The 15,773-nt window shown below is 45.5% G+C and overlaps 2 protein-coding genes across 2 annotated transcripts in view; one reads left to right on the forward strand and one right to left on the reverse strand.

Annotated features, from left to right (window-relative positions):
* NUDT21 (nudix hydrolase 21) overlaps positions 1-14,558 on the reverse strand; it is a 19,578-nt gene extending 5,020 nt beyond the window's left edge. The window contains exons 1-4 of the mRNA XM_004704661.2: positions 14,319-14,558; positions 10,013-10,213; positions 8,938-9,001; positions 4,334-4,423 (exon numbers count right to left, since the gene is read on the reverse strand). Coding sequence (XP_004704718.1) covers positions 4,334-4,423; positions 8,938-9,001; positions 10,013-10,213; positions 14,319-14,434 — 471 coding nt within the window. The 5' untranslated portion in view covers positions 14,435-14,558. The remainder of the gene's footprint in view (positions 1-4,333; positions 4,424-8,937; positions 9,002-10,012; positions 10,214-14,318) is intronic.
* A 253-nt stretch (positions 14,559-14,811) lies between these two features.
* Positions 14,812-15,773, forward strand: part of OGFOD1 (2-oxoglutarate and iron dependent oxygenase domain containing 1) — a 20,597-nt gene continuing 19,635 nt past the window's right edge. The window contains exon 1 of the mRNA XM_045293731.1: positions 14,812-14,989. Within this exon, the coding sequence (XP_045149666.1) occupies positions 14,836-14,989 (154 nt within the window). The 5' untranslated portion in view covers positions 14,812-14,835. The remainder of the gene's footprint in view (positions 14,990-15,773) is intronic.

Raw genomic sequence — 15,773 nt, forward strand, 5'->3', positions numbered from 1 at the left:
AGACGGGATACGATAGATGCCCAGACACAGGGTGCCCCGAGGAGCCAGGAAGCAAAGCAGGCAAGACCATGACATTCTTCTAGAGCTGAGGAAACGCCTGCCTCTGGAGCCAGCACCTAGAATTCAGATTTCTAGTCTCCTAAACAGGGAAGACCTGGTAATGCTGTCAGGTAAGCGTTGGACTGCTAACCACCAGGTCGGTGGTTCAAACCCACCAGCTGCTCCATGGGAGAAAAAGGCTGCCTGCTCCTGTAAAAACTGTCAGCCTCAGAACCCCTAGGTAGGGTCTGTGAATGTAGTCCAGGACCCTATCGAAGTCCCCTGATACACAAGGGGGGAGAATCCAACTCCTCATCAGCCCTAGGTTTTCTGCCACTCGGCACAGGTCAGACTGCCTCCACCCTCCATCCTTCTTTGGACACCAAAGGGACCTGCCACAGCATTCGACTTCTCTGCTGGGTTTGATAATTTATTGCTTCAGCCACACAGAACTTACAGACAATACTCATGATTATGGGGTTTTTTAGGGAGGTTACCAGAATTAGAAAATATTAAGGATATCGTCACTGGTCCACAGCAGTACTTCTCTCCTTAGCTGACAGCCAAGTCTCTCTCTAATCCTCAGCCTCTCGGCCACAGGATCACTGGGCCTCTGCCCCACTGGCCAGGGCTCTGACTCATAGGCTCATGGTCTCAGCTCTACTCCGCTGTCCTACAGCATGGTCCCTGAGCCAGTCTCTGGTGTTTCTGTTCTTGGTCTCTGCCACTTCACACAGGGATATCAAACATGTTCCACTTGAGGCTCTTCCTCTTTGATGGCCCTAGTGTTTCTCTCTTCAGAGGAAGGGCTGATAAACATGTGGAGTTTGTCTTTCAGCAGACTACATCCCAAGGAAGCAAAAAGTGACTTGGTTCACACTTTCATAAGGTGGAGATTCAGAATACATCCCAATTTTTCCATTGGCATAGCACAGAACTCCCTCCATAACTCATTTTATATAGCCATAGGCATAGGGGGTAGAATATGAGGGGGCACATCCCCAAAAACAGATGTGATGTGAGAGGGATCGTGCATCTGGAGTTCATTCCACCAGGCCGAACTGTCAATCAAGCTTTCTATTTAGAAGTTCTGGAAAAATTGCATTAATAGAGTGCAACAAACAAGGCCTGCTTTGTGGCCGATGGGGGACTGGTTTTGCCACCACAAAGCACCTACTCACACAGCCATCTCAGGGCACCGGTTCTGGGCAAAAATCAGCTCACACCTTAGTCACTTGAACTCACTCCATGTGACTTCTTTGTTTCTGTGAATGCAGAGGGACATGAAAGGGCAGCGATTTGACGACTTAGACGAGGTGAAGGAAAAAACAAACAAAAAAACCCACGAGGGAGGTCCTGTCAGCCATCCAAACAGATGTTTGGAAAATGTTTCCAAGAATGGGATCACAGATTTGGCAAATGTATTAAACGTAATGGAGTACTTTGAAGTGACAACGTTGCTTTGTAAAAAACATTTAACTACATAGCTCTGGGAAAACAAATTCGTTTGGGGAGGGGGTAACTCCCTCGTTTATCACATAAGGGATTATGGCTATCAGGGAAATATTAACTGACTACATCTCAGGGTCACGCTGAGCCAGAATCCCTGCAAGGGCAACAGATTGGTTTTTCAGTTTTTAAACTTGAGAAACTGAGTTGCTTTAATGAAGGGATATTTCTATTAGAGACACATGAGATAATGAAGATAATACTCAACCAATATTCCAGTTAAAACAATTACCAGCCACGGCCAGCCTCCAGGCAAAATGAACTGAGGCAATTGTCCCAGGCTTTGGAGAGCCCCTCCGCAGCCAAGACGACGAGGCATTTGGTATGATGGTTTAGGCAGTGGCTAATTAAGCAGCAGCTTGAGCAGCACCAGCCAAGTGGCCTGCGGTTCACATACAACAAAGTTCCCACACGACAACCAGGCCAAAGGGAGTGGTGTCGCCCAAGTTTCCTCTGGAGGCCACGCGTGCCTTTCCTTCTCGTCCTGGCACTGCTGTTCCTCAGACACCTAAACAATTCGTGGTGGTTGAGGGGCCACCACAGGGGCTCCCAACTCATGGCGAACTGAGGCCTGACAGAACAAAACAGTGGGGGGTCCCGAGACATGGTCTTGCAGCTGTTGTGTCAATCCATCTCATGGACCTGCTACTTTACCACGTCTGATGTCCTTTTCTAGGGACTGGTCTTTCCTGATGATGTGTCCAAAGGAAGCAAGACAATGTCTCATCAGCCTTGCTTCCCAAGGGCATTGTAGCCGTACTTTCTCCAAAAGGGATTTGTTCATTCTTCTGACAGCTCAGACATAGGTATAGTCCACAGGCTGCCACTACCACAGCGCAACGCACCCATCGTTTCCCCGGCTTCCTTGTTTCATTGCCCTGCTTTGGCATGCCCCTCCCATTTGTCCATTAATGTTGCTGTGAGACTGCAAACTGTGGCATCAGTAGCTCCTGTTGCAGCAGGGGCACCCTCACACTGGGCAGGTTTCAGCAGAGCTTCTAGACTAAGGCAGGCTGGGAGGAAGAGCCAGGCTATCATCCACACACAAAAAATCAGCCACGAATTACTTTATGAAAACCAAATGCTTCCTCTCCCCCTCCCCCCACTATCACGTTCCGAATTCTACCTTGCAAGTCTGGCTAGACCAGAGGATGTACACTGGTACAGATAGGAACTGGAAATACAGGGAATCCAGGGCGGATGATCCCTACAGGACCAGTGGAGTGAGTGGCGATACTGGGATGGTAGAGGGAGAGTGGGTTGGAAAGAGGGAACCGATTACAAGGAACTATATGTGACCTCCTCCCTGGGGAACGGACAACAGAAAAGTGGGTGAAGGGAGACGTCAGGACAGGGCAGGATATGACAAAATAATAATTTATAAATTATCAAGGGCTCATGAGGGAGTGGGGAGCGGGGAGGGAGAGGAAAATGAGGACCTAAGCCGGGGGCTTAAGTGGAGAACAAATGTTTTGAGAATGACGAGGGTAATGAATGTACAAATGTGCTTTACATAATTGATGTACGTATGGATTGTGATGAGTTGTATGAGCCCCTAATAAAACAATTTAAAAACAAAAGGAAACCAAATAAGCACACAGATTTCATGTTCTAAGGGGCCCTGGTGGGGCAGTGGTTGTAAGTCGGATTACATGGTCGGCAGTCTGAAACTACCCACCACTGAAGGGGAAAAGATGGAGCTTTCTATTCCTGTCAACAGTTACGACCTTGGAAACTCACGGGGCAGGGAGGGCAGTGGGGAGTGGACTAGTCGTTGTACTTGACACTGCCAGAGCCAACCATCATGCTCAGTGAATTAAGATCACGATCCCAGGATTGGAACCCTGATGATGTAGTGGGTTTCACACTGGGCAGGTCAGGAGCTCCAACTCCGTCGCTGCTCCATGAAAGAAACACAAAGCCATCGGCTTCCATGAAGGTTTACAGCCTTGGAAGCCTACGGAGCGATTCCATTCTGTCCTACAAGGGTTGGGACCCACTAGAAGGCAGTGGGCCTGATACTGAGTTTGGGCCCCCAGGACCGGGTAAGGAGGGTGAAGGAAGATATTCAGAAGCAGCGTCAAACAAACAAATAAGAAGTAGCCAGGAAAACATCTAGGGTTATCACCAAGCATTGTCCAATAAGATCAAGCACGGTTCAAGAAACCAAAAACCCTTTAAAGTAACTATTCCATCTATCTTTGGATATACCGGAACTTCACTCTTTCCCCAAGAAACTGTTTTCTTAAAGCTAAATTCAGGGCTGTTCTCGGGCAGTCAACACTAGAACAACTAGGGTGAACAAAGAGCATCGACTCCCCACCCTAGGCCAGTCACGTAGCTTCCTAGCCCACGCCTATCCATGGACCGTGCTGCCCTGCTGTGTCAGCAACACTCGGCAAGCAAAACACGCAATTACGGTCAGAGGGACTTGTCAAAGCAATTCAGGATGTTGAAATGATCATTTAATTATCCTTTAGAGATACACGTGGAAATATTTGTAAGTTAGATATGGTATCTAGATTTTGCTTCAAACTAAGCCAAAGACAGGACAGGGGAGAAGGGCACTGGGGCTAGGGGCTGAGGAAACAAGTCTAACCATGAGTTGCTAACTGGCTGTGCACTCATTCATTTACTATTCTCTTTTGTAGTGTTTAATCTCCAGTAGAGAGAAAAGGAAACATCAAGCCAAACTCTGCTTTTATTTCTTAACTGCAGGGGGGCGGGGTTAAAGTATTTTTTATTTTTGGTTCTACACACATCCAACAAACAGACAAACACTTACCTGAGGCGGCTCAAAATTCGGTCTCCACCAGTTCCCAATGCAGTCATCAATGACCCAGTCTTGCAGAACTCCATCTTGACGCCCGAGTATCTGTCACCAAGAAATGAGGCTCGTTAGCGGCTAGAAACACCCCCATGACTACCCTTCTTCAGGGAAGAGAACGCTTGCGGCAACACTTCCAACAGACAGCTGGCTAGTGAGCCTTCGGTACAGGCTTCTTCTCTAGAACTTCTCGTTTCTTATTGCACGTCGCTCCACACACCGGTCAGTTCTAAGGAAGCCATCTAGAACAGACAAGGGCACCCGCTGTCACAGAACAGTGCTCCCGGGGCTTGGCAGGGCTGCTGTTTCTGAAGCAGATCCCTAGACCTTTCTCTGGTTGGAGAATTAGTGTACCTTCCTGTCACCCTGCCCCAACCTCCTCCAGGGGCTCTCGAGCCCTGCCCAGCAGCTGGGGCCTCTTGTCTCGCCCGCATCCTGTAACTCAGTTTGCTCATGTTGGTGGCAAACACTCTCTATAGCTTCTTGAGAAAATGTACCAGATAACATTTTTTCTTTTTGGTGGAAACTCTGCATGTCTGAAAATAACAGTTCTACCTACACATTTGATTTGCAGTTTGGCTGAATGGAAAATTCTGGAATGCACCCTCCAGCCCCGATCTTTGGGGGATTTGGGGATCCTTACTCGTCTCAAATTTCAGAAAGACAGTCCTCTGTGTACACCTTGCCACTCGCTATCTTTTTTATCTGAAAACACATCCTTCAAGGTTTGAATGTTTTGAATCATTGCTTTGAAAATTCTTCCTTTTCTTTCTATTCTCTTTATCTGTAGTTTACATTGATCCTCGAGTGAGCCACTAATTTTATCTTTTCTCAACTCTGTTCCATCATTGGATATTTTTATTTTACTTTCTGATAAGATTTCAATTCAAACTTTAACTCTTCTGCATTTTATTCCCAACACTTAATTTTTTTTTTTTTTATAAATCATGTTACTGGGGGCTCTTACAGCTTAGAACAATCCATACATCAATTGTATCAAGCACATCTGTATACATGTTGCCATCATCATCAAAATATTTTTTTACAGGAGGCCCTGGTATCAGATCCTCTTTTTTCCTACCCTCCCACCCTTGTGACCCCTTGATAAATGATTATTATTATGTTCCTATCTTACACCATCAGTCACTGTGTCCCTTCACCCACATTTCTGTTGTTTGTCCCCTGCCGGGGGTGGGTGGATTGTATCTAACACTTTCTTAATACCCAAGAGTCCTTTCTCTCTTCTTTGAATATCCTCATTATTTTCTTATGTGCTTAAGAGATTTATATAAAAGTTATTGTAGATTAAGAAAACATCCCAGCCCAGTCCAGATAAAGTCCACAGATCCGTTATTAGCCCGTATGTCTGATACGTCTGTAAAGTCCTCCTCAGACTCACACAACACATACAAGAACACTTGGTGCAGGAAGTTCACAAGCCAGTGAATGGACAGTCTTGTGGATCCAGGGGCGGTGGAAACATCTCAGCGCTGGCGTGGGTCTCCACGTGGCTCCTCCAGCTCCAAGGCTTGGGCAGCCATCAGCATAGCTCCGTGTGACTTGTCAACAGCAATGTGAAGCAGAGAGGGAATGGCTCTGGCCCCAGTGAGCTATTTATATCTCCTTTGAACCTCCAAATGAGGTCATCAAGCTGCGACTGATTGACAGGCTAGACTCTACCCCTCACAAGTTGACGGATTATCTAACTGCCACACCATTAGATGTGAGGGCAACACTTACCTTTTGTTATTTTTACATTTTATTTGGTAAGATATATACAACAAAACTATGGCCTTCCAAAGGGTCGTGGGGAGTTGTTGAGCCAGTCAGGGTGCAGTATAGCACAGATGAAACATACAACTTTCCTCTAGTTCTTTAATGCTTCCTCCCTGCCACTATCATGATCCCAATTCTACTTACAAATCTGGGTAGAGCAGAGCATGTACACAGGTATAGATAAGAGCTGGAAACACAGGGAATCCAGGACAGATAAACTCCTCCCGACCAATAATGAGAGTAGCAACACCAGGAGGGTAGGGGAAAGGTGGGGGGATAAAGGGGGAACCGATCACAAGGATCTACGTATAACCCTCTCCCTGGGGGATGGACAACAGAAAAGTGGGTGAAGGGAAACGTCCGACAGTATAAGACATGACAAAATAATAATAATTTATAAATTATCAAGGTTTAGTGAGGGAGGGAGAGTGGGGAAGGGAGGGGGAAAACAAGGAGCTGATATCAAGGGCTCAAGTGGAAAGAAAATGTTTAGAGAATAATGATGGCAACAAATGTACAAATGTGCTTGACACCATGGATGGTTGTATGGATTGTGGTTAAGAGTTGTACAAGCCCCCAATAAAATGATTTTAAAAATAAACAAAACACGCTGGCCTTTTTAACCGTTTTTAAGTATATGGAAACATTAATTACATTTACCATGCTGTATTAACATCATCACTACTCATTTCCACAAGTTTAACATCACCCCAAAGAGAAACTCAGTGTCCCTTCAGCAGAACACCCATTCCATTCTCTCCTTCAAGTCCTGGCAACCACTAACAATCACTGATCTCTCTGCTTGTGCTAGACAGATACTTTACTTATTTTTATGTCTTTTTTCATTATTTTTAATGGGGCTCTTTTACAGGCCCAGCTCCTCCTCACTCCAGGAAGCATACTTTCATTGATGGCTGAATTTCACCCCTGCAGTTCTTTTCCTTTCGTAATTTAATAGTTCAGTGGACAGAGAATTCACCTTCCTTTGTTCAGTAAGATACGCTCTCCAAAAGCCTGCTATCTGGTTCTGTGCTCGCAGTGGAAGAGGAGGCAGAAAGATGCACGCTTGGGACCTCAGTGCACAGGTGACAGGGTTGCACTATTGCTTTGGGGTGGCTCCCAAAGTCAGCCCCTGCAGGTATTTGTTGCTTAGACGGATCATTTTCTCTAAAACAAAACTCCCTATCTTCTGCCTAGAGTACTTAAATGGAACTGTCCAGTTCTATCAGTCTAGTACAAGTGTGGGACTCTGTCTGCAGGATGTAGACTTTCACTTAGCGCCCCAGGCCCTGAAGCAGTGGTTCTCAACCTTCCTAATGCCGCCACCTTCATGTTGTGGTGACCCCCAACCATAACATTATTTTCGTTGCTACTTCATCATTGTCATTTTGCTACTGTTATGAATTGGGCCACCCCTGTGAAAGGGTCATTCGACCCCCAAAGGGGTCGCGACCCACAGGTTGGGAACTGCTGCCTTGAAGTGTTTTGTTGCGTAGTGGTTTCTGGTTAAGCCTCTCCAGAGAAGCAATCACCTGCCAGCCTTTGCTTGACTGTAAAGAGCAGGGAAGATCATCGAGGCATAAAAACACATCCTATGAAGACTTTTGAACAAAACCGCTTTAAGTTCATGCATGCCCCACTTCCCAGGTAACTTGGCACCACTAATTCCTGAGCCTCTCTGTTCTGCAGTGTGGATTTCAACCTGTCTTCTAACTAGACTTAGATCCCTTAGTCAGTTAGCATTTGCCCATCTGCTTTACAGCTTCCACAAATGGTTTTGCTATTGTCTCACTTTACTCTGTGTGTGTGTGTGTGTTACTAACTTTTTAATGGCTTTGAGAGGAAGCAAAGGCAAAGATAAGCAGGTAGGTTCATTCTACCCTATTTAATTGGAAGTCCAAGTCCATCTTTAAAATATCATAAAGACCAACCAGTAAAGGGTTGTTGTTTCTTCTGCTTTTCAGAAACTGCCAATGATTTTTGCACTGAGTACGTATCAGGCTTGTGGTTAGAGAGAGAAAACGGCATACTACGTTTCTCAAATGTTATCATGAAAATAACCTGCAATCTCAAAACTTTCCAACATCTATTGATTTGGTCCCAAGTCTTTGCAAGCCAACTTTAGATTGGCTGACCCAAAGCTTGGGAAAGTATGAGACGTGTGCAAAAATGAAAACAGCATGCAGCAGGGATCTTTATCTCGAGGCTCACTCGGGCACGAGCCTGCCTACGTTCCACAACACACCAGCCGTGTGACACCACGGTCTCTAACTTCTGCGTCCCCGCTTCCACGTCTGTAGACCGGCATTAGCGTACCCACTCCCTAGGGTGTTAGAAGGATTAAGGATTTAGCAAACATAAAGAAAGCACTTAGAACTGTGCCTAAGAGAATAAATACTCAGTAAGTGTTGGCTTTTATTAACCATAATTGTTGCAACATTTCAGCTAAGGGATGAACGAGTACATGACATAACCAATTATCAGTCAATTTGCAGAAAATAAGTACTGCACTAACCACACAAGTTTCAATTACTGAAAGCTAAACATTCAACTGGGTGGAGTGCTGCTACATTGCAGGGGCATTGACAAGATGTGCATGAACTGGTGACTGGAAAACCAGTTTTGATCTGTAAACTTTCACCTAAATCACAACTAAAAAGAAAGAAAAATTACTTTTGAAATAAACATCTCTTTCACAAAACATCTAAAAGCCGAATTGCTCATTAAATTGATGGTTATCACATGGGCCAGAAGGAACACGTCCAAGCGGGTAAACCGAAAAATACCTCTGTCATTAAGCGCTTTAGTCCTTCAACTTCATCTTCTCCTGGATTCAGCTCCCCGCCAGGTCTGCAGAGGGAAGAGTCTCAGCTTACAATTCGAGGACAGCAGGAAGAACACAGCAGTTATCTCTATCAAGAACTCAGCAAGCATTTTATGTCACAGGATACGGAAATCTAACCAAACAGGCACTGCAAACGATTAAAATATGCTAGAAAATTGAATTTATGTGAATTTATAGTACACAAAGCTAAACTTTAAATACACACCATAACATAAACTAGACGGGAAAGAAAATCTAACTGCAAGCCACCAGGCCACCCAAGTCTCTTTTCTCTGGACTCCCTGCAGGTTTCAAGACTGTAACTATTTACAGGAGGAGAAAGGCCGGTCTTTCTCCCGTGGAGCTGCTGGTGGTTTTGAGTTGTGGATCACAGCCCAACAGGTAACCTGGGACAGACAGGGTCTGGAAATGCCCCCGTTCTTTAACCTGAAGAATGAACCCCTTTTCCAGAACTTCAATCTTAAGTATTTGAGGTACTCTTTGGTCAAATGGCTGTGGTCTAAATATAAATTGAGAGATTTATGAGTTTAAATAATCAAAAGTAAATTGTTACCTTTAGAAATGAAAGTCATTTGGAGAATAGGAAACCCTCCTTACCTAGTCATCCTGCACAGAGAACAATACCCATCCATTCTCAGTAATGCTGCATGAAGCCTAGAAATTGAGCGTGGACTAATCTATTGGTAAGGAGCGCCTGTCGAGCTATCATTAATATCACACTCTAGTGAAGGAACCGATACAGGAGCCCTGCACTAGAGCACTCTTTGTGATTTTCTAAGGACTCCATTACAGTGGTGTTTGTCCAACAAAATGACTAAGAGCTAACGCTCTATTGAAAACTGCATAAAACTGTATAAAACTGCCGTATATACTTGTGTATAAGCCAAGTTTTTTTCAGTGCATTTTAGTGCAGTTTTTGAGGTAAAATTCGGTGCCTCGGCTGATATTCGGGTCGGCTTATACTCGAGTATATACGGTACATAAAAATCGTCGTGCCATGAATTTCCAACACTTACAATTTGAAGAAAGTTGTTCCGAGCTGCAGTAATAGCACATGGGGTAGCCGGTGTTCGTGTACAATCAGAACTCCCTCCACAGTCCTCCTCATTCCAATTTTATCGAATTCTTCCCTCATGCGTTGAAATCTGGCAGCCACAGAGCTGTCCTTCTCATAGAGGGGCTCTTTTGTACCGAAAGTGTAATTGGTAAGTGGATACCTATGATCCAAAGACAAATACCAAACATGAGACCCAAAGATCAAAATGCCTTTACCACAACAGACACCAATCACATATAGAGAGCTTATTGTAGATCCTGTACTGAGACAGAAGACATGTCCAAAGTTACACAACTACTTCACAAAGACTGCAGAACTATGAATCCAGGCTTTCTGTTAGAACCTGCTACTCCTCACTTGAGAGTCTACGCCTCAAATTCAAACGCGTTGCCATGGAGCCCATTCTGACTCATGGGCAGGGAGACCTGCCTGGGTGGGTTTCTGAGACTGTCCCTCTCTACAGGAGCAGTCAGCTTCATCTTGCTCCCGAGGACCTGCTGGGAGGTTCAAACTGCCAACCTCATGGCCAGCAGCTCCGAACATATCATAACAGGCCACCGAGACTCCTTATTAGAAACTCCCCAAACCCACAGAACAGAAGAACACTTGCCTTTAGGCCGTTTAATGCTAACAGAAGCAGATATTCTCTGGTTTTAGGTCTGGCTGATATACTGTTATCTGGCTAATATCAGGTTAATGTCTCCTTCAATTCCTCTAATCTAATTTGAAGTGTGTTTAATTATAGGTGGTACTCTGTCCTGTAGAGTCAATATGAGTCAAAATAGGCCCAGGGATGTGGTGGTTTTTTTTAATGTCAATTTTCTTCTATAAACAGAAGCACTACTTTCCATCATCACCTCCCTCGTTAGCTGCTAATTCTCCTGGTCACCCATCACAGACTGTTGACGCCACACCCTGTCCTCTTCGTATCACCTGTTTGACATCCCACCCAGCCCTAGGTAAGAAGCCATTATTCAGTAGCCTTATTCTTCCCTTCTTATTCCCACCCCTCTTTTACCCAGAATCCAAAATTAGCTAGATACACAGTGGTGAAGGCAGTTTTCATCCTGTCAAATAAAGCTCGAACTTTCCCTTAGAACTAGTTTTAAACCCTATATTTATGGACCTTTCAATTGCACAGAGTTTCAAGGAAGAGTGTGCCGGCCACTTGCCTACCTATCCCCAAGGCATGCAAAGCCCTGATGTGAAGGCAGGGCATCCACAGAGCTGCTCAGCTGTCCTAGAAATGGGAACAAAGCAAGGGAGCAGGAGGAGAAACACTTGTAGAAGGCAAATTCTTGATATAAGTGAAGCATCCTTTAAATACCATCTTTAAAAAGAATATTTTCAGTGCTCTTTAGACACTACTCTTCATTTGCCAACTACCTGACATTTCACATTTACCACAATAAGCAAAAACCCTACTTTCTGACAATGTAATGTACTAACTTATACCTGGCAGCAATGCTTAACCAGGTGAGAGTAATGGTGACTGTGATGCGAAAATTAAATGTCAATTCGGGTAGACCAAAATCGTCCAAGGGTTGGCAGTTAATGTAATGATGTAATTTGACAGTTGCCAATCATATTAAGTACAGTAGGCTAAAGTAAGCTCTCAAATATAGTGTTGGTTAGATCTTTTACCCACCGCTGATGCATTAAGTCCAAATAAAAGTGAATCTATAAGAAAGAGTACAAGGGCTATCATTGATGTCAGAAGATCTTGGCTCAAAGCAGAGAATACCAGAATACTTATGACTTAGAGACTATGCAAAGGCATTCAACTGTGCGGACCATTATAAACTATAGGTAACCTTGAGCAGGGGAATTCGTGACCACTTCATTGTGTTCCTTCAAAACTTTACATCGATCAGGAGGCAGTTGTGAGAACAGAACCAGGGCACACTGCACAGTTTAAACTCAGGAAAAGTGTGCATCAGTTAGACCTTCTCACCACACTTGTTCAATCTGTGTGCTGAGCAAATCATCAGTAAAGCTGGCTGATATGAAGAAGAGTGTGGCATCAGGATTGGAGGAAGGCTCATTAACGACTGCTGTATGCAGATAATACATATTGCAGCCTTCAAGATGAATTAAAACTCATCATAAAGACAACCGAAATCCTCACAATTGGACGAATTGGTAACCATCATGATAAATGGAGAAAAATGGAAGTTGTCAAGGACTGTCTTGCCTGAATCAATGCTCATAGAAGTAGCAGTCAAGAGACCAGAAGACAGGTTGCGTTAGGCAAATCTGCTGCACTTTTTATAGAGTACTACTGAAAAGCAAGGATGTACTTTGAGAACTAAAGAACAGCTGACCCCAATCAGGGTATTTTCCATTGTCTCATACGCATGTGAAAGTTAAGACCCGGAGTAAAGAAGAATGAAGAAGGATCGATGCATTTGAATTGTGGTGCTGGAGAAGAATCTTTGGAACTGACCTGTGTTGGTGAGTGAGGATTAGGTATATACAGAACTTCTTGACCCAATGTTGCAGCTGACATTGTTGGCACAACAATCACTGTGTGCAAAGCAAATTTTTTAAAAATGTTTTAAATATATATTAACATTACATTCTCACCACCTGGTATCACAAGAACTAGGGCTCGCCAGAACATCTCCAGTCAGTTCTCACATCAAGTAAGATGGCATCAAGATGAAATAGCCGAGTTCTGACTGTGAAATCAGCATCAAGTCAGTCACACACCCATCAGTCACACACATCCTCCTCGGCCCTTAAAGCACAGCCCACCCCTTACTTACTCACCGCATATACCCAGCACCAGACACAGCCTGAAACAAAGAGCAAGCATTCACGCAACATTTCCTTAAGAGGAAACAACTGGGGTAAAGAAGAAAGGCTTGTCTGCACTTTAATAGACCACCATCTATTCACATGAATTGAGTGTACAGCAGTGATTACTTCTGAACCCTGTGTTTACATCGAAAAGGAGCAGCACTGTAAATCTATCAGCTCATAACCCTAATGTAGCAACCACTGAAAACATGTTACTAAAAGCACAGCTATTTCATCTAGTGAAAATTATCAAGCTTCTCGTCACTGATTCAGATAGTAAGGGAAATGAAAAACCTGGGTCTTAGTTCTGATGACCACGCACTAATCCAAAGGGTCCGCTTTCCACATTTTTAAAGGAAAACATTTACCTTTCCCATTTTATAGAACTCTTTTGAAATGAAGGTGAATGTTGATGGAATACTACCTATAGGTACTAGTAGTAACTATCAAGTAATGCTCAATTGTATGTGCCCAGCATTTTTATTCTCTTTAATTTCCAAGGCAATTTATCTGAGAATACCTAAAGAGTCATACCCCAAAGGATCAGGAAATCCTTAGGCTGTGAAAACCCTGACCAGTAGAAACTGGTCCCTACGCTTCAAGACCTCCGCATAAGAAACTCAGAAATGATTAATAAAAAAAGAAAAGCAAGAAAAGGCTGACAGGTCAATCCTTTAGTAAAATACACCACAAATGCAAATTACCTGCCACAACAAGATTGTGTATGAGCGCGACCTTGAAATACAATGCCATTTCGTGCTCAATCAAAAAGGCGTCGAAAATACAATGAGTCCACAATGAACTATCTAGGTCTCCACGGCCTGAAACGCCAACCATCACGGCACCCTAAAACCTATTGGGTGCCTGGATGCTGTCGCGGCGGCAGAAAAGACAGCGAATGGGCAGGAAGGAAAGATAGCCAAAAAGAGATGAACGAAATGTGGCCTATGTATAGCGGAAATACGATAGCAGTTAAAAAGCAAAAACTAGACGTATGCATGACCGTTAGATCATGAAAGCTTATTGTTAGAGAAACATGAACATTGCAACAACAAAAAATACTCTACGGCGGGCCACTGACATAAAATTAATTATCGAATATCAAATTTTAAAATGTGCAACTCATGGGAAAGCATAAACCTTGACTAGGTTTTTTAATTAGCTACCTCCAAGGAGGCGGGAAAAGGCTGCGTTCAAAGCAAACTTCAGTTTACGTTTATTGATTCTACTCAAAAACAGCAGCAAAGGAGACTGAATACAGGGGAGGGGAGGCGGGAGGGAAGTCCTTTGCAGGAGGGCTCTGACCCCGCGAAATCGGAGGACGGGTAGGGGGCCCAGAAAAGAGCGCGCTCGCGAAGGGGAGACGGGATGGGGAAGGGGGGCGCGCCGGAAGAGGAAGGGTGGCTTCAGGAGTGCTCCGGGGTGCGGGTGCGAAGGCCGCGGCGACGGTGGGCCGCACTTACAGGTTGATGGTGCGCTCCAGGGTGAGGGGCTTGGTCTGCTGGATGTACTTGTTGCCGAACTGGTTGACGCCCCGAGGCCAACCGGTCTGCGAGCGATTGGGCGGCACCACAGACATGCTGGCGAGCTCGAGAACTAGCGGCTAGCGGAGGGTGGAGGCGGGGAAAACTCTCCCCGTGCGGGCAGCGGTTATCTGTGTCCCGCTCAGAGGCCGCCAGCGCCCGCCATTAACGTGAAAGCGCAAGAGGAGGCAAGCGCACGCCGGAAGTGCATGGGAGCCTCTGGCGGCAGGAAGTAGAGGGGCAAGACCAAGCTCTATCAGGCCAATCGCCGGTGGGCTGGCGACTACGTATGAAGCTTCTATTGGACATAGCGCCACAAGTCCCGCCTTCTCACGCTACGTTTCTCATTGAACGGCGCTGGGGAGCATGGGAAACGGGGTGTTCTGGGAACTGTAGTCTCTGTAGGAAGAGCGCTGCGGCGTGATCCAAGTGGCGTGGGTCTGTAAGCCGTGAGGAGATGAGTGGGAAACGATCCGCGGAGCCTGACCAGGGCCGGATAGGAAAAAAAGGGAAGAAGGAAATGATGGCGGAGTTATCCAGCGCTGTCATGGAGGAATCTTTGAAAAAGCAAGTGGCTGAGAGCTGGCGGCTGAGGATGCCATTGAGTCACGGTAACCGGGTGCTTGTCGGGGGAGGGACCTCTCGCTGGCTGCCTGGGGCTCGATGCAACCCTGGAGGTCGGGGTGGAACTTCCCCTGTGAGTTTCAGACGCTAACTTTACGGGAATCGAGAAGCCCCGTCTTTCTCTCGCGGAGACTCGGGGGCCTTTGAAAGAAAAGCCCTGGGCAGAGAGAGGGGGAAGGGGCTGCTGGAGAGAGTGACTGGCCGCCGCGTCTCGCCTGCCGCTCGCTCTCCTTCGTTCCAAGTGAAGTTTGAATTTGGGGAACAGGACGAAGAGAGAGTGAGGGGGAGCAGAGTTGGGCTAGGAAATCGGGGATTGCCGCTAGAATCCTCGCCACTGATTTGTGCGTCTCTGGGTAATGGGTTTAACTTTTTTGAAGCTGAAGTGTCTTAGTTTGTAAACCAAAACCAAAGGCCTACCACTGAGTCGACTTTGGCTCAGCAAACCCTGTGGAGGGTTTCCAAGGCTAAATCTTCACAGGAGCAGCCCGCCTTCCTCGGTCCTCCCACCGAGTGGCTGGGTGGGTTTGAACCACTGAACTTGCGCCTGAGGAGCCCATAGGCTGTCCCCACAGCACCACCAGGGCTCATATTTTGTAAAATGGGATAATACAGCAGTTTCCTAGGAAAGTTATTGAATGGAATGAATACATTCATGCATGGTGCATCGATAAATATCACCCTAACTAAAGACCAATTCACATTTGGATAAATATTTGACTGGCTTATGTGATGGTTCCTCTTAAAGTTGCCCCATCATAGGGCATTGGTTTT

The sequence above is a fragment of the Echinops telfairi genome, unplaced genomic scaffold, assembly GCF_000313985.2.
Source record: "Echinops telfairi isolate 266 unplaced genomic scaffold, ASM31398v2 ScPeMD7_2291;HRSCAF=2852, whole genome shotgun sequence".
NCBI lineage: Eukaryota > Metazoa > Chordata > Mammalia > Afrosoricida > Tenrecidae > Echinops > Echinops telfairi.